Raw genomic sequence first — 23849 nt, 5'->3', positions numbered from 1 at the left:
CTTTGCCTCGCATTTGCAGTCATTCCTTTGATTGTATCCCTTTAAATGAATGGCACCCAGCTAATTGGTCTGCTGTAGCACATTCCACCCTGAAGTCTACAACAAGTGAAATTAGGTTGTCCAGCCTGAGGCAAACAGATGTTATCCCTTGTAGCCTGTAATCCAAATATAGCAGCCCCTGGATCTAGAAAAGCCCTGTCAAAGCATGGTAGCTGATCTAACTGTCGCTAACATTGGCGGTACCTCTTGCGTCCTATCCTGTAAATAAGTGCCTTTTAACATAAACTCTTAGATAAGAAGGTTCCAGCTGATATAATTGGTTAATTTCCCCAGAGGGTCTTCAATAAAATCAGATGTAGCCCATATATGTATATGAGGGTACTTTAGTTAAGAGGTCACATCTAACTGTCTCATCACAAATGCTTTGTTCAACCGGGAGAACAGGCTTTTGCGGAGAATCTTCACGCACGCTGGGTCCCTGACTCCTTTGTAAGGAATGTTGAGAAGAGTTTAAACTTGTCTTCATTGTCTTGGAGTGGGCCCTTAACACAGGGTGTAAAAAGAACATCCGTCCACCTAGTGGTAGCATTAGGAGGGGTTCTTTAGGGTACCTTGACTTGGCTCCCAATTTCCCCAAGGGCCTTCCCCATGTGTAGACGAGTGCCCAGAGGAGAGGTTCGGCTTTTAAAGGGTTTTCTCACACCATTGACTGGCATTGTTGATGCAGAATGAATGGAGCCATCTCCTGATAATTAACTTTCCGGCAAAGTTAATTAAGAGGGAAAAAGACTCTTGGAGCGACTGCTCAGAAGCAGGAAGATTAAACCGAGGCAGTCTGCGACAGTATTTTTTCTTTTCTTTTGAGATCTTGGATTTTCTTTAATTAGAGGGAATCGTGTCAGCAGTTGTCTTTCCTTTGACTTTAAACTTCATTCTTGATTGACTCAAGAGTTATTTTGTGAGCCTTTTAGAGCTGCCAGAGGTTTTGCTGACTCCCAGATCTGCAATATTGCAAGTCTGAGATTTTCTCTCCTGGACGATGCATCTTCTGTTCCCCTTCTGACATCTGGCAGTAGGTGGTTATTGATCCTGGCTCAAAGGGACCAAGCACAGGTTCTTCAGTCCACAGCAAAAGGGGGGCGGGGGGGGTGATTGGTATTTGGTGTCTATCCCCTATTAGAGGCTTTGTGGAAATCCTGGAGAAACCCCCAACTTCTTCTATTTGAGAGAGTTCGCACATTGCCTAGACTCACATAAGGATATTTCCAGAGGATCTCAGACAGATTCTCATCTTCAGGAAGGTTGTTGGAATAGCCAGGTGGCTAATCCTCTTTCTGCCTTTATAGCTGGGAAGCCTCTTACCATCAAGTTGCTTGCAGGTGGCAGTGAAGTTGGTGTAAATTAAGTGTGGCAGATACTGTCCTCCTAGCATATAGAAAACCGTTTTCTTGTGTTGATAGGTCGAGAGCACAGTCTCTATTTCTGCCAGTGTTTTCCCATTAAGCAGTTTAGGTTAAAGTCAAATGATATGACTGTATTTTTAGCAATGTTTTTTTATAAGCCCATCAAAGAAACTCTTTAACTCTTCTATTTTTGTTGAAATTGAAGTTATTTATGGATTTTACAGTCTGGGCTGTTAGAAACAGTTTTTAGGCACTGTGTTAGGAGTTGTAATATTAAGAGATATTTGTTTCAGCACACAGTAAGCAAGCCAGATGTTCGGACTGGATTTGACATTTTTACCTGCCTATCAAGTCCTTCCTAAGCACCTGGGATAGGCAGGTGTGGAAGTTTGATGGTTTTAAAAGTATTGTTGCAGGATGTAAGCTGTTCCAAATGAAGCTGCCTTTTGTAATTGACTGATGGTGAAATTGTTAGTGCTGATTATTCAGAGTTTTGCAGCATTAATTCAGCGCTAGAAAAATAACCACAGATGGCTGATGCTTCATTTAACATCTTTATAAACATAATAAGTAGATTTTACAAACCAGTTGTAGATTTCTCCAGCATGGGGCAAACTCAGACAGAAACATGTTGCGAGTTCAGAGCAGAGCTCCAGTCTTCAGCAAGCAAGTTAGTTTCTCTGTTACGTTAGTTCAGCAGGCAAGCAAGAGGAGAGAAGCCGTTTCATCTTCAATAGACAGACTCGGAGCTTCACAGAGCTTTAGAGCTGCAGAGCTTAACATAGCTGCAGAGTTGCAGAGCTTAATAAGGAACCATGCCTAGGCTACTTTTAGTTTCAGTTTCCAGCCTAGGCTAATTCTAGTTTCAGTTTCCTAACAGTTCTCATTGGCTGACCTTGTAACCCTACTCTATTCCAGTTCATGAATATACTCTTGACACTGATGATGTTCAAGTGGTGTTCTAGTTGTTTTAAGATTGCACCCAATGTGCCTATTACTATTGCTACTACCTTTGTTTCTCTTTCCACAGTCGCTCTATTTCTATTTTCAGGTCTTTATATTTTGTTATCTTCTCCAGTTCCTTCTATTCTGCTGTCTTCAGCTATTGTCATGTCCACTATCCGGACTTCAGAATTCAGACCGATGGCCAGTCACCTGCTGCATAACATGCCAGACTTACAATTGTCCATGAGAAAGACAAAAAGGGGAAATATTATCTAAATTATTACTGTCTGAGAAATTTATGTTATTTTTTAATATCAACAGATGACTTGCCACTAGTTTTATCTCAGGGGTCTTTCTCCTGCACTTGCTTTTCTTCTGTATTTGGTGATAATATAGTTTGAGAAATTTATGCTGAAGCGAATTAGTTGTTTTAGATCTAATCCTCTTAAAGCAGGAGTTAGGGAACTATGGCCTTTTAACGTCTTGTGGACTTCAACTCCCCAGAATTCCTGAGCCAGCCATAAATGGGCCATGCTGGCTCAGGAATTCTGGGAGTTGAAGTCCACAAGTCATAAAATGGCCACATGGTTCCCTAATTCCTGCCTTAATGGGAGCCTTTGCACGTGGAGAGATTCAGGCAAACCCTAATTCTTTATTTCTGGGCTTTGTGGAGGTTATGGCATCTATCATTCTTTTCCCACCTCTTGGAGAGGAGCTAGATTCCTATGTAATTCCAGGCCCTAGATCACCAAGTCCACGCCTGGACTAGATGAATTCCCTAAAAGGGAGTTAAATGTGTGGTTGTGGGGCCAAGTAACCTGTCCTGATGGACTAGGCATGATGCACTGACCTTGAGGTTTCAAGCTTGACACTGGGAAAGGCCTGTGCCCAATTAAAGCACCTGCTTTTAAGCTGTGAACATTTAAGAGGGAAGAGGAAGAAGTGGAGGTGGTGGTTGGGAGTTCTTTTTGAATGGTGCGAATCGACATATTGTGTGTGAACAAGGAGGGCGCTTTTGGAATTGGCAGCCCAACAGGATTTGGGAGAAGGATCTGCTGATCAAACGGGTTGATGGAAAGCGGTTCTCATCCAGCCCTCCGGGTCATGGTGGTCCCAAAGGTGCTTTTTCAGGAGGCAACTGGACTTTCTGTTTTTTTCTTTGAAGATGTTTCCCTTCTCATCCAGGAAGCTTCTTCAGCTCTGACTGGATGGTGGGGAAAGGAAGGATTTACTATATCCCTTGCAGACACCTGGTCATTTGCATCCTTTTAGAGCAGTGGTTCCCAACCTTTTTTTCACCCCGCACCCCTAAAGAAATTTCACTCGAACCTCGCACCCCCTGAAATTTAGACTTTAGAAACTACCGAACGCGTTAAATATATGGTAGGATTGAATCTTTTCAGCTATGTATGTGACGGCCACTAAATAACGATACTTAACTCTAAAATGAAAACAAAGTTAATCCATTGCATAATAAATAAAAATGCCAACGTATAGCCAATATTCTATTATTTACCTGGACTTTTCTCGCACCCCCTAGAATATCGTCTTGCATCCCCAGGGGGTGCGAGCACCCCAGGTTGGGAACCCCTGTTTTAGAGGGTTGTTGAGGCCACCTGGAGGTGGTGCTCCTGGTTCTTGTAGTCTGCAATTTTTTCCTCTGGAAATCCATTCCTCCTACCACCACACTATTCAAAAGGGTGTTCACTGCAAATTGTACAGCTGAAGATCTCAGTCAGGATTCTCGTTCCTCCAGGTCATGGTTGTCCCAAAGGAGCTTTTTCCGGAGGCAATTGGACTTCCTTGTTTTTTATTTTGAAGGCGTTTTGCTTTGGCTTGACGGAAAGGACCACTGTTTGTTGCAATCCTCCTTTCAAAGCAGCTTTAGCCTCCCTTGGTCTGCCCTGCCTGGAGTGACTGGATGAATTCCTGGGCTATTGACCTGGAAGCCTCCCTGTTCCTGGCCTGTCCCCAGATGCCTGTTGCTGGCCCAGAGCTCTGGAAAAGGAGCGGGCTTGGCCATCTCCTGCTAGTGCACACCCCAGAGACATCTGGTCAGCCATGGTGAAAAACAGGATGCTGGACTAACAGGGTCCCTGGCCTGATCCAGCAAGACTGTTCTTAGCTTCTTAAGCATCCCGTATGTGGGTGACAGTTTGCACTAGATCAGGGCTCTCCAAACTTGGTGACTTAAGACTTCTGGACTTCAGCTCCTGGAATTCCTGGGAGCATAGCTGGCTGAGGAATTCTGAGGAATTCGGGGTGTTGAAATCCACAAGGCTTAAAAGTTGCCAAGTGTTGTAGTTTCCCGGCAGCCTGTACAGATGGCAGCAGAATCAGATAGCAGGGAAGAGCAGGGACCAGTCCTGGAGTCTGGAGAGGACCTGGACGAGGGTCCTGCATTCGATGCAGGGATGGGGCCAGGATCATCTTGGAGTTGGTTGCTGCCTTTGGAGCCTTCAGAGTCTGGCAGCAGCGAGGCAGAGGAACCAGGGGAGCCTGTTCCCAGTGCTCATGTGCACAGAGCTGCCAGAAGGTGAGAGCAGCTGAAACAAAAGGGGCAACTCGGGAGTAAGGCTGGGAGTGATTGGCCCCTCACATAAGGTTTAAAGGACAGGCAAAGGTAGAGAAACCTTTGCAGGAAGCAAGGTCATTCACTCTGTTTGAATGACCTTGAATCCTTGAAGCTCTGTGTGGACTTTGTACTTCGGTTGTTGTTTTTTTAGAATTCATTTGGCACTCTAGTTGTTGGCAGCAATTCAAAGGAGAGAAAGGTGGGTGCTTATCTCGAGGGATGTTTGGGACTCATTACAGGCTGGGAATGAACATAATTCCCAGCACTGAAATAAAAAGCATGAACCTAATTACAGTCTCAAGAAGCCTTGGTCAGAACACCAAGGTTGGAGGCCCCTGTTTCGTGCTAGCCCTCCTGCTTAACCCTGGACAGGCCTCTGCAGTTTGACAGGGTCTCTGCCGCCGCCCCTCCCCCTCACCTTAGGTGTTCATATCCTTATTTGAAAGGCCTCCTGGCAATCCACGTCTTGTTTGTGTAGGCCATTGTCGGTAAGGCTGCAGGGGGAAAACAGCCCAATAAAAGGTGCAGCCTGTTCATAGGTCCTCTCCCCTCCCTATCTGCCTTGTTGACTCCAAGGCTGCTGGGAGGGGCGGGCAGGGGCTGGCTTGCAAGATTTGGGACAGGGAAGCACAGCTGAACTGCACTAGGCTCTGCGGTTTGCTAAATGCCTTTGGGGTTTGAGCAGAGTCTTCGACCTGTCAGTTTTGACAGGTTTCTTGAAGCCGTCCAACTTTTGGTCTCTGCCAGTTTCACATTTCCTAGCCATAAAAATGTCACGGTTGTTGCAGCTCAGGGATTAACAACAGAGCACCAGGAAGAGTTCCTTGACTCTCCTGCAAACTTCCCCAGCTTGTGTTACAGGGAATTTGTTTACTTTTTTATAAAAGAAAAAGTGCATAGCCCTGTGAACGCAAAGAACGCTAGCAAGAAGCTACTGGATGAAAGGTTACAGGTTTCGCTCCCAAGTGCTAGGAAAATTCTTCTGGCTAATGAAATTTGTGGGATGCCTTGGTGCGTAAAGCTGCTTGAATCAAAGGCTCCCTTTCACACCATGATTTCTGCACGATGTTTAGTCTCCTTTGGAAAGCGCTTGGCTTGCGCAGGATTGTGGGGGCAGGAAGGAGGGAGGGAGGGAGGCAAGTTTGGCCTCCTAGCTGAGCAGAACCAGCCAACCCAACGGGAAAAAAAGAAGAACTCTTAAGCACATAATGCTCCAGGTATAAAAGGTTTTCCATGCTCCTGTTATGAGTGCCACCAGTCCTGGGATCCTAGTATGAAAAGTACCCCCCATGTATAATTGGTAGAAAGGGGAGTTTTTAAGCAGAAAGCAAATAATTTCTTCCTTTGTGGCCATGAAGGCATTTAAAAGCCTTCCGGTGCAACACACGAGCCAAGGAACAGCATAGGCCCCGCTCTGCCCAGAGTTGTGGGGGAAAAGTTCCAGTGAAACACAGACACCGGTGCCTGCTGGTAAAGGCTCCTTGGAAGGAAGCACAGGATCTGTTTCATTTTCAGGTTGAAAAGTGTAAAGGTGTCTTTACTCTCAGATTACAGATAATCAGAGTTGGAAGGGACCTTGTAGGTCATCTAGTCCAACCCCCCTGCCCAAGAGGGAGACCCTACATCATTTCTGACGAATGGGTTTCCAGTCTCCTCTTGAAAGCTTCCAATGATGAAGCTCCCACAACTTCCGAAGGCAACTTGTGTTCCTTTGGTTGATTGTTCTCAACTGTTAGGAAAATGTCTCCTTATTTCCAGGTTGAAACTCTCCTTGTTCAGTTTCTATCCATTATTCCTTGTCTGGCCTTCAGCTGCTTTGGAAAATAGCTTGACCCCTTCCTCCCTGTGGCAGCCCCTCAAATATTGGAAGATGCTCTCCTGTCTCCCCTGGTCCTTCTCTTCCCTAGACTAGCCAGGCCCAGTTCCTGCAACCGCTCTTCATATGTTTCATCCTCCAATCCCCTCATTATCCTGGTTGCTCTTCCTCTTTCTAGAGTTTCATCATCTTTTTATAATGTGGTGACCAAAACTGGATGCAGTACTCTAGGTGTGGCCTTACTAAGGCTTTATAGAGTGGTATTAGTACCTCCCTTGATCTTGATTATATACCTCTGTTAATACAATTTAGGATTGCATTGGCTTTTTTGGCTGCCGCTGCACACTGCTGGCTCCTATTTAGCTGGTTGTCCACTAAGACTCCAAGATCCTTCTCACAGCTACTGCTATTGAGCCTGGTTTCACTCAGTCTGTATGTGTCCTTTTGGTTTTTCTTGCCTAAATGTAGGACTTTACTTTTCTCTACATTGAATTTCATTTTGTTAGATAGGTCCCAGTGTTCGAGTCTGTCAAGATCCCTCTGGATCTTGAGCCTATCTTCTTGGGTGTTGGCTATTCCTGCCAGCTTAGTATCATCTGCAAATTTGGTAAGTTCCCCTTCTATTCCCTCATCTAAGTCATTAATGAAGATACTGAAGAGTCCTGGGCCTAAGAGGGAACCTTGTGGCACCCCACTGCTTCCTTCCCTCCCTGTGAGCAGTTCCGTCTTAGGCCCAGGACTCTTCAGTATCTTCATTAACAACTTAGATGAGGGAATAGAAGGGGAACTCACCAAATTTGCAGGTGCAAATTTGCACAGGGCAACCCGTGGTTAAAGGGCAGAAAGGAAGAAGCTCTCCCCAGTGCCAGCCCACCCTGGATTTTCCTGACCGCCTTCATGTCAAACCTCTCCCTTGCTTGCTGTTTTGCCTGCAGCCGTAGCAGAGATCTTGACTCCTCCACGGAGCAACACTTTCACATCTTGGTGGAGCCGAAGGGAAACCCCAGTCACAGCAGGAAATAATGTGTTTAGCCATCGATGGGAGGGAAGAACTTGTTCACCTTCCAAGTTTGGCTTCGTTCCTTTCCCTCACCAACCTGTGGTTGGGCTTTTATCCCAGGGCTCCAGGCGGAATTGCAGGGAATTAAAAGTGATTCAACGGGGCCAAGACAGAAGAACCCCTGTTCTCCTCTTAAAAGGTGTGATGCTCTTCTGTTCACCAGGTGACTCATAAAGCCACAGGAAAGGTGATGGTGATGAAGGAACTGATTCGCTGTGATGAAGAAACCCAGAAGACCTTCCTAACCGAGGTGAGTCTCCTTTCTGGGAAGGGCTGCCCTGAAGATGTCCCAGCAGTTCCTTCCAGCACTTCCTTTCAGCAGCCTGGTGGCTTAAGGCCACACCAGAGGAAAGTGACTGAGCAGCACGTTAGCTGATCTCTTCGGGTGCACCAGCATTAGTTACTTTGGCCTCGGTTTATAGAATAGAATCCTTCTTCTTTTTAATTGGCCCAGTGTGATTGGACACACAAGGAATTTGTCTTGGTGCAAATGCTCTCAGTGTACATAAAAGGAAAGAGACATCATCAGAATCATCAGGTACAACACTTAATAAAAGTCACAGGGTACAAATAAGCAATGAAATCATGCTAGGAAACAGTCAATATAAATCGTTAGGATACAAGCGGCAAAGTTACAGTCCTACAGTCACAGGTGGGAGGGGATGGGTGATAAGGAGTCATGAGAAGATTAATAGTGATAGTCGTGCAGATTTTGTAAATAGCTGGATAGTGTTGAGGGATTTATTTGTTTAACAGAGTGATGGCATTCAGGGGAAAACTGTCGTTGTGTCTAGTTGATCTGATGTGCAGAGCCGTATAGTGACATTTTGAGGGAAGGAGTTGAAACAGTTTCTGTCCAGGATGTGAGGGGTCTGTAGATATTTTCACAGCCCTCTTTTTGACTCGTGAAGCATACAGGTGCTCCACGGAAGGCGGGTTGGTAGTAATTGTTGTTCCAAGCTTTGGGATGTTCCCTGTCTTGCAGGTGAAGGTGATGCGCAGCCTGGAGCACCCCAATGTCCTGAAGTTCATTGGAGTCTTGTACAAGGACAAGAAGCTGAATCTTCTCACCGAGTACATTGAAGGGGGGACCCTGAAGGACTTCCTCCGGAACGTGGTGGGTGCCACCTCTTGCAGCCTCAGTGGGCTGGGCCAAGGGAAGGAAGAGCCTTGTGGAAGCAGCAGCTAAAACATCCGGAAGTGCAGCCCCACTCCCTGGCTGGCTCACGAATCATGAAAGAAAAGGAAAAGGGGTTTGGGTTTCTGGCTTAAACATGGCCGTGGTGACTTTTGCAGCAAACCTGGGCTCAGTGTGTATGGAGGCCACCAGTACCTGGTATTGCTTTGCTTCCTTTCAAGTTGCCCATTTTGGAACAAGGGTAGCCCTTCTAGGCCCTGTGAAATTGGATGGCAAATCGTGGGCCTTTTGCAGGATGGGTGACCTGGTCAGCAGTGACAGTCACAAAATGGCCCCATTTGCCTTCTGTGTGCCCTTACGGGGACCAGGGGAAGACGGCCCTGGTGGAGCTGGGCAGGGCCTGGGCAAAAGTGACTGAAGCAGATTGCAAGTCCAGAACAACAGCAAGAACTTAGCATCCAGAAGCAGCTCAGGTAGAAGAGGAAGGTTCTGTTATTGTAACCCATTTTAATAGAAATAGTTTTAACCTTCGAAGGAGTTGATTTCCTGGCTGGTCGGCCTAGTGGGATTACCATCAGTCTTGCAAATCTGATTGGACCTTTGCCGCCTCCTTTAAATCCGGTGAATTAAGGAGACACCTGCCTGAGCTGCTTTCCAATGTTATTTTGCTCTTTTCAACTTAAAAAAGTGTTCCAGCCTTTTTTTTAACCTGGGTTTTTCCCATCAAGGTCACCTTGTTCTTGTTTTTTCTAAACACTCGTTTGAGGATTCATTTGGAGCCCAGAAACATTCCTGGAAAAAAATGTGGTTCTGGATGTACATTGTTCCTTTGCAACCTGCCAGGTTATCATTATGAAATCCCTTCAGGGCACAGGAGGAATTTCCTCCTCTTCCTCAAAGATTTCCTTAGGAGGAGGAAATTCCCAGCGTGCACTGAAGGAATCGCCTGCAGAAAAACCTGTTTCATGTCCTATCTGCATTCTGCTCTACGCCTTAGTAAAAAAATGGTCGGTTTTTACATGCCCACCACTGCTGTGATGGCAAAACCCTTGGCCGCCTTCCCTGTCTTGGGGACAGTTTAATGAAGGGACTCTTTCTTCCTTGCAGGATCCATTTCCTTGGGAACAGAAGGTCAGCTTTGCCAAAGGAATTGCCTCTGGAATGGTGAGCCCCCTTTCCTGGACCCCCTCCTGGCCTCGTGAAGGGGTGGGTCTGAGGGCAAAAGGTGAACTGCCCAGAGGAGGGAGTGGGGATTGCCAGTTCATTCAGCCGCGGGTCGGAAGGTGTGCTGAAACTGGTATAGAGTCACAGAATGTCCTTGGAGCACCTGAGGTTCAGTTAGTCATGTGTTTTCCAAAGCAGCGAGGGTGAGGCAAGAGCCGGTTTGCTTCTTGGAAGGTCAAAGCACGAAGAACGAGATCTGCCTGCCTTTTTTAGCCCTACAGTAATCTGATGGGGAGGGTTGAGTTCCATGCGAACTAGAATCGGAGTCCTCCGTCTCAGTCCATGGCCCCACCCCAGCTCTTGGGGGTCTTCTTGGTGTAAGGCGGCTCCCTCCTCTGACTCTCCAGCAGCCTGGCCTCCAGGCGTCGGCTCCTCCTGGGAGGGCTGCTCAGCTGCTGGCAGAGGCAAGCGCCAAAGGCTCCTAGGACAGCAGTTGAGGCGGAGCTTCGGGGCTGATGGCTCCTCGTCTTCTCCTTCTTGCAGGCTTACCTGCACTCCATGCGCATCATTCACCGAGATCTGAACTCCCACAACTGCCTGATCAAACTGGTGAGTGCCTGCGTTGCTTGGGGTGCGCTTGGCCAGGTCTGCTTCCTGCTCACCTGCTGAAGTCCTGGGGGGAGACTGGCTCTCCTGGCTCTTGGGCCTCTTCCCCTGGGAAGCCTCCGATTGGACTGGCACAGAATTCTCGCGATTAGGACAACTCGGCTAATGATGCACCAGCCATGAGGGCTGATTAATGTCGGCAGGTTGCAGCAGATCCGCTCCTCTCTTGTTGCTAATAGCCAAGAGCACCAAAGAAGGGTCAGCTGAGATCTTGCATGGACGGGGCTGAGCCCAAAACAAGCGCTTGACCACCGAGGAAGAATCGTTTGACACCTGAGAGGGAATTTGGGGGTCCCTGTCTCCAGGCAGGAAGGAAATACTCTGTAGTAGTGTTTTTGAGAAGCGTGAATGCCAATCAGTCCGATGGTTACTACCGATGGTTTGGCCACGGATCCCACTTTGAATGGGAGAATTGCAAACACGCCCACAATCACTTTCCTTGAGAATATTGTGGCTTGTGGAACATGCAGTTTATGAATCAAAGCCCGTTCGTGGATCTTAACAAGTCGAGGAAGATATAAATCAGGGATCTCCAAACTTGGCCACTTTTGAGACTTCTGGACTTCAACTCCCAAAATCCCTCAGCCAGTATAGCTCAGCATAGCTGGTTGATGAACTCTGGGAGTTGAAGTCCACAAGGCTTAAAGCTGCCAAATTTGGGCCAATGGATTGGAGAAAAAGCCTGAACCGGAGGTTTTTCATTGTTTTGTCTGCATTTGGATCTAATTCGGATCTAATTTCAATACAGTTGAAAAACCTTCATGCTTGAGAACCCCAGAACTGCAGGCGATGAAGGCCGGAAGGGCTGGAGGGGAGAGCTTTGGTTCTTGTGCCCCTGCGTGGTGCTGATGCCACGTGTACGAAATGGGTCCCCAAAACGTGGCACAGCGGTGCCTGCCTTCAGCACCAGGGCTTCCTCTACCCCAAACGGTCCGGGCCTTCCCCAGAGGGCTGGCTCATTCTTGTGGATTTTGCTTCGTCTTTGGCCCAGGACAACACAGTGGTAGTCGCAGACTTTGGCCTCTCTCGGCTGATTGTGGAGGAGAGGAAGAGGCCCTCCCTGGAGAAGCCACTGGCCAAGAAGCGGACGCTGCGCAAGAGCGACCGGAGGAAGCGCTACACTGTGGTCGGGAACCCGTATTGGATGGCCCCCGAGATGCTGAATGGTAGGAGCCCACCCCCGCCCCCCCGACTCCTGGACTCCACAGAGGAGCCTGCCAAACTCCCCATGGCAGAGCCCGGTCCCAGGGCTTCGGCTACTGTCCTCTCGTGGGCTCTGCACAGGTGCCTTAAGACTGGAACTGTTGAAAGTCTACGGCCTTTTTTGTTGTGGTCCTTAAGCGAACCTCTGGTTTGCTGTGGGTGCAGTTTTGACAAAACCGTTTGTAAAGCACAGTCACGTGAATGGGGAAGGCCGTAAACGACTGTAAATGTAACCTGAGCGCCCAAAGTTTGCTCACATGACCGTGGTGTTTATGTGAGACTGTTGGAACTTCAGTTCCAGGTCCTATGTAGCCCCAAGATAGGCCCGTCCTACCATGAAGCAGTTGCTAAGGGATCAAGGACTACCTAGTGGTATGCGGCGAGGACCTTGGGAGCCGCAGCCAGGCGTTATCTCCGCCCAGGGAAGGCCTGGGGCCAGAGCAAGCATCTTGGGAGGGACCCTCCCTCGCTCTCTGGAAGGGGAAAGGGAGGGGGGTGGACACGTGCTGTCAAACTTGCCAGGTTGTGTTACTGTCGCCTTACGATGAAAGTAGTGTTAGCGCTCCCGGTGGGTCCTTCTTCTCTGGATCACCTCAAAGGCTGCCTGGCCTCCCTTCCCCTCTTTCCCCACCCCTCCCCATTTGGTGGGGGAAAGACGTCCACCTGCTGGCTTGGGGCCTGATGTTCTTGGGGGCGTGGGAGTCCCGGAAGAGCCCCCCTGACACTGACAGGGAAGCTCCCTCTCTCTCTCTCTCTCTCTCTCTCTCTCTCTTCCTCCCCTGGGGGGGGAATGTCCCATGGGGGCTCCCAGGGCTCCTTGGCAGCTGGACACACACAGGACACTTGCCCCCACCCTGCAGGGCAGCCCCCCCCCTGTTCCCCCCTGCTCCCTTCTGCGCCCAGTTACCCCTAGCCCTGCACTGGTTTTCCATCCCTGTTGTCTCCCTTTTAACGACGCGCCTTCCCCTCCCGGCTGCTTCCGATTCTTGCAGGGCAGAGCTACGATGAGACGGTCGATATCTTCTCCTTCGGGATCGTGCTCTGCGAGGTGAGCCTAGCCTAGCCCGTGGAGGGGGATTGGCGGGGTGGGGGGGGCTGGGGGATCGATCCTATCCAGGCAAATGCCAGGGGCCGCACCTGGGAACTGGAGACAGAAAGCGAGGGTGGGCTTGGACCTCGTCTTTTGGACTGTCCAGAGGAAGATTCCGTGGTCAGCCACAGAAGCGGGCTTGTCTCTGGTATGGGCTGCTCATTGCTCCCCTTTCCCGGCCAACGATTGCACAATTGGGGTCTTTTGATGGTCACACCAGGTTGACCCTCCGTATTTCCCAAACGGGCTGGCCGGTTCAGACCCTCTTGGTCAATGGACTCGGTCTCTGGACTGAAGGGGGCGAAGACTTCAGGAGGGGAAGCCCCTCTGGGAGCTGAGGGCCGCTCTCCTTTTGCTAACTGGTTGTGAATTCTCTGAAAGATAATGTGGAACTCTTAGCAGCACACAAACAGTTCTCCCATTTCAATATTTTTCTGAGAAAGAGATTGTATAAGAAATAGGAACGTTTATCGTCTGACCCACTGCCTAGCAACTCTGTAATTTTTTTAAATAAATAGCACCTCTTTCCCCACATCAGAGATAACGAACCCAGGGATAACAAACCAAGTTTTTGACCGCAATTTATTTTTCATCACTAAAAGTCTACCATGTGTCAAAAATGGATCGATGGTATTTTTTAACCACCCATCTCCCTCAGAGAAAGTCTGGGTAGCATACCATATATTGCAGTACTCATTGCGGACTTCCAATTTTTCTACAGTGGCTTATTTCAAACTAAGGCAGCAGAAGATCCGTTCTGAATTCCTGATTAACAATTTTTGTAAATATTGACTGTTCCTTCCCTGCAGTTTCCAAGATTTGAGCCCATTCACCATACGTGAAAACCTTTTCCTGCTTTTCTGGTAGTTATTCCAGCAAAGCACCCATATAATTTTCTCCTATTTGTGGGGAAGGGCAGGGACAAGAACAGGCCTGGACATTCAAACCTTAGCCATAGCTTCAGGGTTATTTTCTCAAAGTTAAGTCCAATCCACCTGGTCCTGTAGCAAGAGTCTTCCACTGTAGGGTAGGTTGCAGGGCCCTGAGCCGTCCCTGCCTGTCGGAGGGCAGTTGATCTGCTTCACAAAAGCCAGGCTAGCAGGCGTGGATACTGTGGCGCCCAGGGAAGGTGGCCAAGAGCGGGTGCGAGAAGGGAGCCTGCTGTCCCCAGCCTTGGGCTGCCTGGGTGCGTGGAGCGGCCTCCTGCTTAGGCCTGGGGCTCCTTTCTCTGGTGAGTCAGCAGAAGCAGCCACAGGGGGCTGAGCCGCACGCCCGGCTTGAGGTGCCTGGAGAGGGAATGACGTTGCTCTGCCTCCAGATCATAGGACAAGTGTACGCTGACCCGGACTGCCTCCCTCGCACCCTGGATTTTGGCCTCAACGTGAAACTGTTCTGGGAGAAGTTTGTTCCCATGGATTGTCCTCCAGCCTTCTTCCCTCTGGCAGCCATCTGCTGCCGGCTGGAGCCAGAGAGCAGGTCAGTCTGTGGGTGTGGCTCCTCTGCCCGCTCAGCTCCCTCTGGGGAGAAAGGCTCGCCATTCTGCTGGGGGGTCTGCTAAGCTGGGGCGGCTCCCTGCTCAGAATGGAATGCAGGCGCTCCTCTGGGGACGGCCTGCTGGGGGCTGCTAACAATTGCGTGGAAGCAGAGGCTGCCTTCCCTTCTCCCGCGTTCTCTCCTAGGCCGCCGTTTTCCAAACTGGAGGATTCCTTTGAAGCCCTTTCTTTGTACCTGGGAGAACTGGGCATTCCCCTCCCTTCAGAACTGGAGGAACTGGACCACAGCGTGAGCGTGCAGTTTGGCCTGATTCGGGGGGACAGGCACTCCGACGATCTGACATAAATCCCACCTCTCGGCCTTCGCTGTGCGGCTTCTTTGCACGGATTGTCCTGGAGGCAGCAGAAAAAGCCTCCATCTCAGCTGGTTTTTGGTTTTTTTGGGGGGGCGGGGGTGGGGGGGGACAACAGGAAGGCGGCCTCTTACTTCTCTCCACCACCGTCAGCCCCCAAGGGCACTTCCTGAAAGCACCGTTGTCTTCTTCACGCCACTCGCTTCTCAGTACAGATGCTCTGCCTTTGGGGACCGAGTTCCCCGGAATCCGGGTGTGGACCTGCCTTCCAACACGATACACTACAGGTTGTGATGCCTCCTAGTTGGGCTCACAAAGCAGAAGCCCACCAGGATGCACACCTCGGGGTTGCCTTTGACCGTGACTCCCTGTTCTGCCAGACCAGGCAATGGGAGGGCGACCCGATGGCGTGCACCCCCCACTCCAGAGGAGAACGGCTGAATTTTGCAGTTCGTCTCCCAGGAACAGCTCCGGACCACCTTCTGTCTGGCCAAAGAACTCTTTACGCACTGTGGGGTATTTCATGTCTGCCCTGTGGCCCAGGCGCTGTAGGGACACAGACCTGGGTTGGGGGCACCTTCTCCATTTGAGGGATGGGGGGTTGATGGAAATGGATCCCTGGAAAGGAAGCGCTTCTATTCCCAAACTGGCCGGGGTGGAGCAATCAACTTGGGCCGCAGATCTGAAAGACTGGCGCGTTATAGAGTCACTACCTCTGTCCTCCATTTCAAGCCCCTCAGAGAAACACTTGGCTGGGTCCTCCTTTCCCTGCCCTCTTCCAGGTGGAGAGAGGAAGCTGCGCTGGTTGCATCCCCCCCCCCTCTCTGCAAAATACATTCAGGGCTACTTAAAGGTTGGCAATATTTAGACCCCTGGACGTTGAACATCTCCCAGCAGGTCTGGCCACACGTCCCAAGGTTGTGGGTTGTAGTTCACTGGTATCTGGAGGGTCTTCTATTTCCCCCCCCACACCCTTTCATGCTACAAGAAATCGAAATTATACACTGGTCTAGGGTGCGAGTGCACCAAGTCTGGTGCATCTTAGACCAGATTTCATTTCATTCTTAAAAGGTGCGCACAAGCACATGCACTATAAACGGGCCAGCTACAGGAAACCTGGATCATGCGGTCAAGAAAGACGACGTGACTGTTCTAAGCGCACCAATTTTTGTCTAAATTAAAAGCAATAAACTTTGTTCTACAAAGATGAACACAGATGACATTTCTTGAAGCCTGGTTTGGCATTTCGTGGGTCTGGTTCGTTTCCTACTCCTGAGTTGACAAGTGCTTCCATTGCCCCCAACTCCCGCAAGGCAACTGTTTTGAGTTTGTGGTTGTGCTGCCAGGGCTTGTGTTGTTGCACAAATGCACTTGCTTTTCTTTGCAATGCCCAGTGAGGGAAGCTGCTTTTAATAGGGGCATTAAAAGGGGAGAAAACAGACCTGCTCTTGGACAGGAAAGCTGAGGCGGAGGTTTCCTTTGGTGACTCCCTAAAGAGTCTGATGAAAAGACTCTTTTGGGGGGCTGGGCAGTTGGTGGGGCAAATCCTAAAGCTTTTGATGGGTGGGGAGGGGGCGATGTCTGGGCTGGAACGAGCCCCTGAGAGCAGCCTGGCTGTGGACAGGAGGCAGCTGGAAAGAGAAGGGGGAGGATAGCTGTGTGTGCAGGAGGCGAATCCCACCAAACAAGACACTTACAACCTGAACAGTTTTATTTTTAGGTCTGAGGTATTCAAAACACTTAGAAATAAATGGTATCCAAAGGCATTTAAAAGATTTTTAAAAACCGCTAAGCCTGCATAAACAGAACTCTTTTAAGAAACCTCTCGGCTTTCGGCCCCCCCAAGACCCAGTTCCCTCCCTCGAGTGGTAAAAGGTTTTATTTTTTAAGAAAAGCACAGCCGGAGTTGCTTCCTTGCTGGCCCCAGAGGCATCAGCCCTACCCAAAGCCCTTCCGGGACGATTCTCTCGTCTCCAAGCCTTTCCTGCCCGTGTGGCCCACCCACCCCAAGCATACCTCCCCCCTTTGCTCAGACCGGCCTGGCCGCTTCCACCCCTGGGGAGCAGGGAGGGGCACTTTCCGCCTGGCCCTAGCTTGGAAGGCTGGCAGTGCTGCGGCTGCTTCTAAGGGAAACGCCGCGTATTATATGTGCAGCCTTTTCAGCAGCTTCAAGGTGCCGCCGGATCTGATCCTGGCACAAACGCTCTCTTCTTTCAGTAAAGCCCCCCCTGGCACTGCTTGGAGAAGGTGCAGGCACCACAACGGAGAACCAGAGGCAGCAAAAAAAAAAAAACCAAAGTCCCACCTGGCCCCTGGCATCAAACAGGCCACCTGCAGGGCGGCTGCTGGCTGGAGCGAGTGCTGGGCGCTTTTCGCCTGGGCGGCCTGTACTTCCAAGTGGAAAAGCAAAGTACGAATGGATCCTCGGGGTAAACGGAGAGGCGGAGAGGCGCCTGCCTCAGGGGGTCCAGCGGGGGATGCCTCTTCCTCAAGCCCCCGGAGTGCCGGCCTGGCCCATGAGTGGAGTGTTCCCCGCCTGAATCTCCTCCTCCGGAGTGGGGTTGGTGTGCACCACAACGACGTTCTCCTCCACCAGCTCGCAGGCCGGGTTGCTGAAAGCCGAGAGGGGCAAAGTGATGCGCTGCATTTCGCGCTCGTTGGCCTTCTGCTCCTGCCGCTCCTTGAGGTCTTTGCCCCTGGAAGAGACCGAAGAGGCGAGGGGTGACTCTGTGTGTGTGTGTGAGTGTGTACCTGCAACTTCAGCAGGTGTTAAAAGTGTGTTTTTATCAGGGCAACCTGGTCTACCCAGATATGGGACACAGCAGCACCCTGTTTTCGTCTTTCAGCCCCAATCCAGGAGCCCAAATCAGGAAGTCACTTTTGCCACAAACTTTGTGTGTGTCAAATTTACATTTACCTTTATTTCTTTGTCGGTAAATATAAATTCAGAATACAATTTGTCTTGGTGCAAATGCTCTCAGGGTACATAAAAGGAAAGACATATTCGTCAAGAGTCTTGAATCCTAAGGTTAATGATAGTCATCGGGTACAATAAGCAATCAAATCGTACTAGGAAACAGTCCATATAAATCGTAAGGATACAAGTGACAAAATTACAGTCATAGTGGGAGGGGGTGGGCTATCGATAAGGTGTGACGAGAAGATTAATAGTAATAGACTTTGTAAATAAATGTCAGCAGGTGTTGTTTTTCCCAAGCCAGGTTAGGAAACCTGAACTGTCCCGTGGCACTGGCGCCCCAAGAAGTTCGTTCTGGGTGCACAGCCACCGCAGCAGATCCAACCGCCTTCCGTGTCTCTGGCAAGCGACACAGAGCAGGGCGGGGGCTGCATTTGGCCTTCGATGGCCTCGAGAAACAGGAAAGGCTGCTGCTGGAAACCCCCGGCTGGGTTGGGAAGGTTTTCCTCCGCTCCCCAAATGGCGTTCTAGAAACCTTTCCATCACCACTTATGAACCCCAAAATGCTTCAGACAACTCCCTTAGCTAGTTGAGGAATGAGAGACACCCAACCTTGGCAGGAATAAGCCAGAGACAGCTCCCCTAAATCCCTCCCTACATAGTAAATGGGGCGTGCACCCACACAATCCACCCAATTTAAAGGAAAATGAATTTCCATTTGCTCCCAGCTATCACCATTTTCTCCCATGGCCCTTTGCCATCTGTGGAGCAGTGGGCAGAATGTCGTCCCCTACCCCACCCCTAAAAAGGTCGCCCTCCAGGACAGACTGTCTGGACACATTTCAGATTCTGAGTGCAGGTTTTAGTTGCATTTGCAAAATTAACCAAAGAGAGAAGCAACCTAGAACTAAGAAGAAATTTCTGACCATGAGGACAATTCACCAGTGGAACGGCTGGCCTCCAGAAATTGTGGGAGCTGCATCACTGGAGGGTTTTAAGAAGAGACTGACAGACACTTGTCTGGAATGGGGCAGGGTCTCCTGCTTGAGGAGGGGCTGGACTAGAAGACCTTCAGCTCTATTCTATTCTAAGCTCTAAAAATCTGCAGCAGGTGTGCGGTGGGATGAAGTAAGGAGGCGGATTCCCAAGAGGGAGAAGGTGCATTCCAGAGAAATAAGAGGCAACTCAGCCCACGTATCCTGTGTGAGAGAAAGAGGGAGAGCGCAGCCCCTCCCTAAGAGTTCCCACAGTGTATGGTAGATGCAGATTAGTCCTGAAGTCTGGCTAGATGGTGTCTACAGGTGTGAAACAATGAAGAACCCAGCTTGGATGAACCACTGGGTGTCATTCTTGGTTTTGGGCCCAACAGGATAACACAAAGCTGGGGGGGGGGGGGGATTGCTAACACTTTGGAACTCAAGAGTCAAAAGGCTCTTGACACACTGGAGCACTGGGCCCTATCCAACAAGGTGTAGTTCAGTGGCAAGAACAGTTGGGCAAGAAAAACCAAAAGCACAGGTAGAAGACCAGGCTTAGGATCTCCTGCTTGAGTAGGGGGTTGGACTAGAAGGCCTCCAAGGTCTCTTCCAACTCTGTTATTCTGTTAATGGCTGCAGGAGCAGCGGGCTTCCGGCCAATTCCCCAAAGGTTCTGCCTCAAGAGAGAACAAAAGAGGACCCGCCCCACTAAGAACCTGCCTAAAGCCAAGCTCCAAAGCATGGAGGAGCCCTAAGAAGAGAGAGAGGAGAGGAGAGGAGAGGAAGAGGGAGGGAGGGAGGGAGGGAGAGAGAGAGAGAGAGAGAGAGAGAGAGAGAGAGAGACCTTAAGACAGGAAAGAAAACACAGAGAAACAGACACCCTGCAGCAACCCTCATGCGCTTCCTTTCCAGGCAAGATGGAGGCTGGGGGTTTGCAGGAACCCCAAGGGAGGCTGACTGAGGGGTCCACTTATTAATCCCCCCACCCCCAACCCCTACTTGCCTCTTGTACAGGTAGCCCAGCACAATCCCCACTCCGATGCCAATGAGGACCACAACCATGATGATGCCCAACACGTAGCCTGTGGTGGAGGGAAAAGAGAGAGCAGCCAGGTGGTTAGTGACACCCACCCCTTCCACCCTCCACCCCCCCCCACCCCCAATCTGAGCCTGTACACCTTGGCTCTCCAACCTTGGCCATTTTAAGCCTGGCTTCGACTCCCAGAATTCCCCAGCCAACAAAACTGAAGTCCTCCAGGCTTAAAGTTGCCAAGGTTGGAGACCCCTGTTCCAGGATGTTCCCTCCCAAAGTAACCCGGGTTAGTTGCCAGTCTTTGCAAAGGGCTCCGCGGGACCCAGGGGCTCTTCCCCACTTTGCGGGGGTAGGCAGGTGTGTGTGTGTGTTCCCCCTCCCTGCACAACACGCACTGCAAATCCAGGAGCTCGGGGAGTTTTTCCCGAACAGCGGAAGCAGCTCGGCAGAACCTCCCGGGAGGCCCCGCATGGCCCGCTCACCCAGCGTGCCCAGGTCCTTCTTCTCGCTCGGCCTCGTCTTCACCCTCTGGCTGATGCCCACCACGCCCGACTGCACCGCGCTCGACTCGCCCCCGGAGGGCTCGAAGGCTTCGGGCGGCTCCTGGGCGGCGGGCGTCCCGGCGGGAAGGGCCGGCGAGCCCGGCGGAGCGGAGGTTGCATCTGCCGAGGAAGCGTACGATAACAAGAATTGCAAGGGACCCTGGAGGTCGTCTAGTCGAACCCCGCCGCTCATGGAGGGAGACCGTCGACCAGGTCCCGGGAGGGCAGAGGCGGCTCAGCCGGGCAGGGAAGGACGGGGGCGGCAGTCCAACCGGGCCAGAAGGGACCCGGACCCCTCCGGTCCCGGGGCCGCTTCCCCCTCGGGCTGCCCGAACGAGAAAGGGCCGCCACCCCCGGAGGAGCCCGACTCATTTCAGGCAGCCAACGGGGAGGCGGAGGCCATCGGGTCCGCAGGGCTGAGAGTTATAGGAGCTGTAGTACAAGGGACCCGGACAACCGTCCCAGGGCTGGGAGTTATGGGACCTGGAGTTCAAGGCACTAGTGCCCCCCACCCCCCCATAAAGGGCGGGGCTTGGGTGCGGGGCGGGGCAGACACCACGTGCCGGGGGCGGGGCCAGGTTGTTTACTCCGCGAAGCAATGCGGCTGGGATGACATCACCCCGGAGGGGGCCCGTCGCTACAACGAGGACCAGCCAATCCCGAGCCGTGGACTCGGGAGGAAAACATGACGTCACCCTTTCCGCCCCGCCCCGCGCGAAGGGCCGAGCATGCGTATTCGGGAGCAATCGTCGCGGCGGGGGGGGAGGGGGCTTCGTCGTGTGCCTTCCGCGCGTGCTGTCGTGGCTTCTGAGCATGTGAAGAGCGCGCCCGTCCTTCTCGGCACCGCTTTGTCCGCCGCCCACCCTCCCTCCCCCAAGCGCTGCCGGCAGGTCAGCCGTCCCGGGCCGAGCAGCCCAGCGCCCCACCTGGGAAGCCCCCCGGGAAGCGCCCCGCCGGCAGCTGCCAGGCAGACCCGTGCAAAGCGCACGTGCGAACGCGGGACGCCCAGCGGGGGCCAAAGCGCCGGCCCCGCGCTCCCCCTCCGGGCCCCGCTCCGCGCCAGCCACGCACCTTCGGCGCCGGAGCAGCGGCTCAGCAGCAGCGCCAGCAGCAGCGCCAGCAGCCGGGCAGCCTCCATCGGGCGGCGGGGCCAGGCGAGCTGCGTCCGAGGCCGCCCGGCCAGCCCGCCCCGCGGCTCCTGCTCGTGCTCGGGAGCGCGCAGCCGCCGCGCAGCCTCCAGCCCCGCAGGCCGCCCTCCCTGCGCGCAGCAGCCGACCGTCTGGCGGGGCGGACCGGGGTTCCCATCCTCCGCAGCCGGCCAGGGCCGGCCCATCTGGAAGGGCGCCGCGGGCGGGCGGGCGGGGCGCGGGGCGCGGGCTCCGGAGCGGCTCCGCCTCGCGGGCGGGGAGGGGAGCTCGGCCGGGCTGGATCCGCTGCTCCGCCGTCGGGCTCGGGAGGGTCGCGCTGCGCGGTCCCCTCGCCTGACCTGCAGGTGGGCGGCTGAGCCGGCCGCGACCCGGCGAGGAAAGCGGCTGTCCCGGCTCCTCCGCCGAGCCCGGGTGAGGCAAGAGGGCCGGAACGGCAAACGGGAGGCGCTCCCTGAGTTGGGGGCGGCGAGTCCCTTGTGCCCGCAGAGCCCAACCGGAGGCTTCCCGCTCTTCCTCCTCGGCCCTTTCCCCTCGCGAAGGAGAGGAGTTGGTGGCAGAATTAGGAGCCCTTTGAAATGACCTGCGAGGTTGCAAAGTTGCATTGAGTTCACACATAAAGTTTCATTTTGTGCAATTCAGTTGTTGCTTTGTTTGCCTTTAGCTGCTCCCGGCGGTTTGTGAACTGCACTTTCTAGCACATCAGGGGGTGTGGGGGTGACAGGTCTGTCCCTTCAGTAAGTGCAAATTGTTCCAAACTTGGTTTTATGAAAATCTGGCCAGAGTCGTCCCAGGATCACTGGTTTGGAAAGCACAGGAGCTTCCCCAGAGTCCTTCCTGTTTCTGCACATTGGTGCACCAAGAGACAAAAGGCTTGGGGAGAGAAGAGTGTGAGTCGAATGTGAGAATTGACAAGACCCACTTCTGTGCTGCTGTGACCAATGCTCAAGCCAGGAAGGGGGGAGCAGAATGAGGGGCTGAGGACGCCCCAGGATGTGGCAGGATCCTAAGAACTGGAGCTCAGCACAAACATCCTTTGGGGACATCATTACCAGCCTAGAGATGCTACCATTTCACCTCATGTGCTGTTTCTCCTGTGCCGATTTGTGGGAGCTGCGTATGTCCTCCTCCTTCCTGGGCACAAAGATTTAAGCATCTTTGAGGCCTGGCCTCCACCTCCTCTCCAGCCTGCTTCTGAGGTAGCCCAAGGTGGCTCAGCTAGTGTGGAAATGTTTCCTACTATCAACACAAGGCTTTTGGTGTGGATCTTCCAGGAGTGTGAGATATTTCTGGGTGCTGAGCTCGTTCTGCAGGCAAGCAGAATCGTGCTTGGTGCATTGGGGTACAAACCTTCCTCACAAAGTTGGATGTTTTTAGGAAATGGGGTGGTGGATAAAATCAAGACAGCTACTAGTCTGGTAGCTAACTTTCTATCTGCACATGAGTGCAGGACAAATGCCAGGAGGGCATTAGCATCCATATTTGGCTGGGTGAAGATGCCAGGACTCCAATCCAGCAATATTCTTGCTCACGGTCTGATCCAGATATTCCTCCTTTAGTGCTTGAGAAGTTCTGCAGTGCAGCTCAGGGGCTGGCATGGTCTGAACTGATTGTAGCTAAGATTTCATTTCTCAAACTATGGGAAAGGAATAAAAAGATTACTGTGGCCACAGCATATAAGGGAAATTTACTTAAAATGTTTTATTGCTGGCATCATTCACCAGCCAGATTGGCTAAGATGTATAATAGCCAGTCCCAAATCGTTGGAAATGCTCAATGGAACAGGGAACCTATTATCATCTAGTGGAGTTGCAAAAAAGCGCAAGAGTTTTGGCTCAGGACAGGGAAGTAGTTGGAGGAAATGGGTTTTAAATTAGATCATGTACCAGAATGCTTTCTATTAGGAATTATGTCAAAAAATACAATACGGATGAGCTACATTTGATTATACATATTACTACTGCAGCAAGGATAGCATTTGCCTAGAACTGGAAGGAGACAGGCATACAGAGTGAAGACGAAGTAATAAACAAAATTTTATTATGCGCTGACCTTAGAGATGAAAAATAAAGACGAGTTGACATACTATGTAATTTGGAATAGATTCTATCACTGGTGGGAGCAGAAAAGAAGGTCTTAAGTTGGAAAAAGAATTGCTGAGAGTGTATTGAGAGTATGAGAGGAAAATAGGACCAGTGATTCTGGAAAACGTAATATATGAGCGAACAAATGTATAGATGAACAACTATATATAGGGAAATATATGTTTGTGCAATACTGACCAAAAGTTATGTCAAGCCGACTTCACTACGTTCATTGTTTTTAAGTG

General features: G+C 51.4%; 2 protein-coding genes across 6 annotated transcripts in view; one reads left to right on the top strand and one right to left on the bottom strand.

Annotated features, from left to right (window-relative positions):
- The window catches only part of LIMK2 (LIM domain kinase 2), a 57536-nt gene extending 41419 nt beyond the window's left edge, over positions 1-16117 (top strand). For all 5 annotated transcript variants that reach the window (XM_026717046.2, XM_087913566.1, XM_026717047.2 and 2 more), the window contains 8 exons: positions 7963-8049; positions 8785-8916; positions 10045-10101; positions 10645-10710; positions 11759-11933; positions 12963-13018; positions 14379-14536; positions 14740-16117. In XM_026717046.2, coding sequence (XP_026572831.1) covers positions 7963-8049; positions 8785-8916; positions 10045-10101; positions 10645-10710; positions 11759-11933; positions 12963-13018; positions 14379-14536; positions 14740-14899 — 891 coding nt within the window. In that variant the 3' untranslated portion in view covers positions 14900-16117. The remainder of the gene's footprint in view (positions 1-7962; positions 8050-8784; positions 8917-10044; positions 10102-10644; positions 10711-11758; positions 11934-12962; positions 13019-14378; positions 14537-14739) is intronic.
- A 485-nt stretch (positions 16118-16602) lies between these two features.
- PIK3IP1 (phosphoinositide-3-kinase interacting protein 1) lies at positions 16603-22140 on the bottom strand. The gene is made up of 4 exons (XM_026717054.2): positions 21447-22140; positions 20316-20495; positions 19804-19882; positions 16603-17602 (listed from the first exon to the last, which is right to left on the bottom strand). The coding sequence occupies exons 1-4, from the start codon at positions 22123-22125 to the stop codon at positions 17395-17397; spliced, it is 1146 nt and encodes a 381-aa protein (XP_026572839.2). The 5' UTR covers positions 22126-22140; the 3' UTR covers positions 16603-17394.
- Between the last annotated feature and the right edge of the window lie 1709 nt (positions 22141-23849).

The sequence above is a fragment of the Pseudonaja textilis genome, chromosome 15 (assembly GCF_049901715.1).
Source record: "Pseudonaja textilis isolate UNSWEBS1 chromosome 15, rPseTex1.2, whole genome shotgun sequence".
NCBI classification, from domain to species: domain Eukaryota; kingdom Metazoa; phylum Chordata; class Lepidosauria; order Squamata; family Elapidae; genus Pseudonaja; species Pseudonaja textilis.
Note: the sequence above shows the minus strand (reverse complement) of the source record. Positions and strands in the feature narration are given on the sequence as shown.

Coding starts and splice junctions, on each gene's coding strand:
- PIK3IP1 (XM_026717054.2), bottom strand. CDS start 22,125: ATGCAACTTTGCAACCTCGCAGGTCATTTCAAAGGGCTCCTAATTCTG. Junction 19,883..20,315: donor GAAGGACCTGGGCACGCTGG/GTGAGCGGGCCA, acceptor CCTCCACCACAG/GCTACGTGTTGGGCATCATC. Junction 17,603..19,803: donor CTGGGCTACCTGTACAAGAG/GCAAGTAGGGGT, acceptor GGTCTCTTCCAG/GGGCAAAGACCTCAAGGAGC.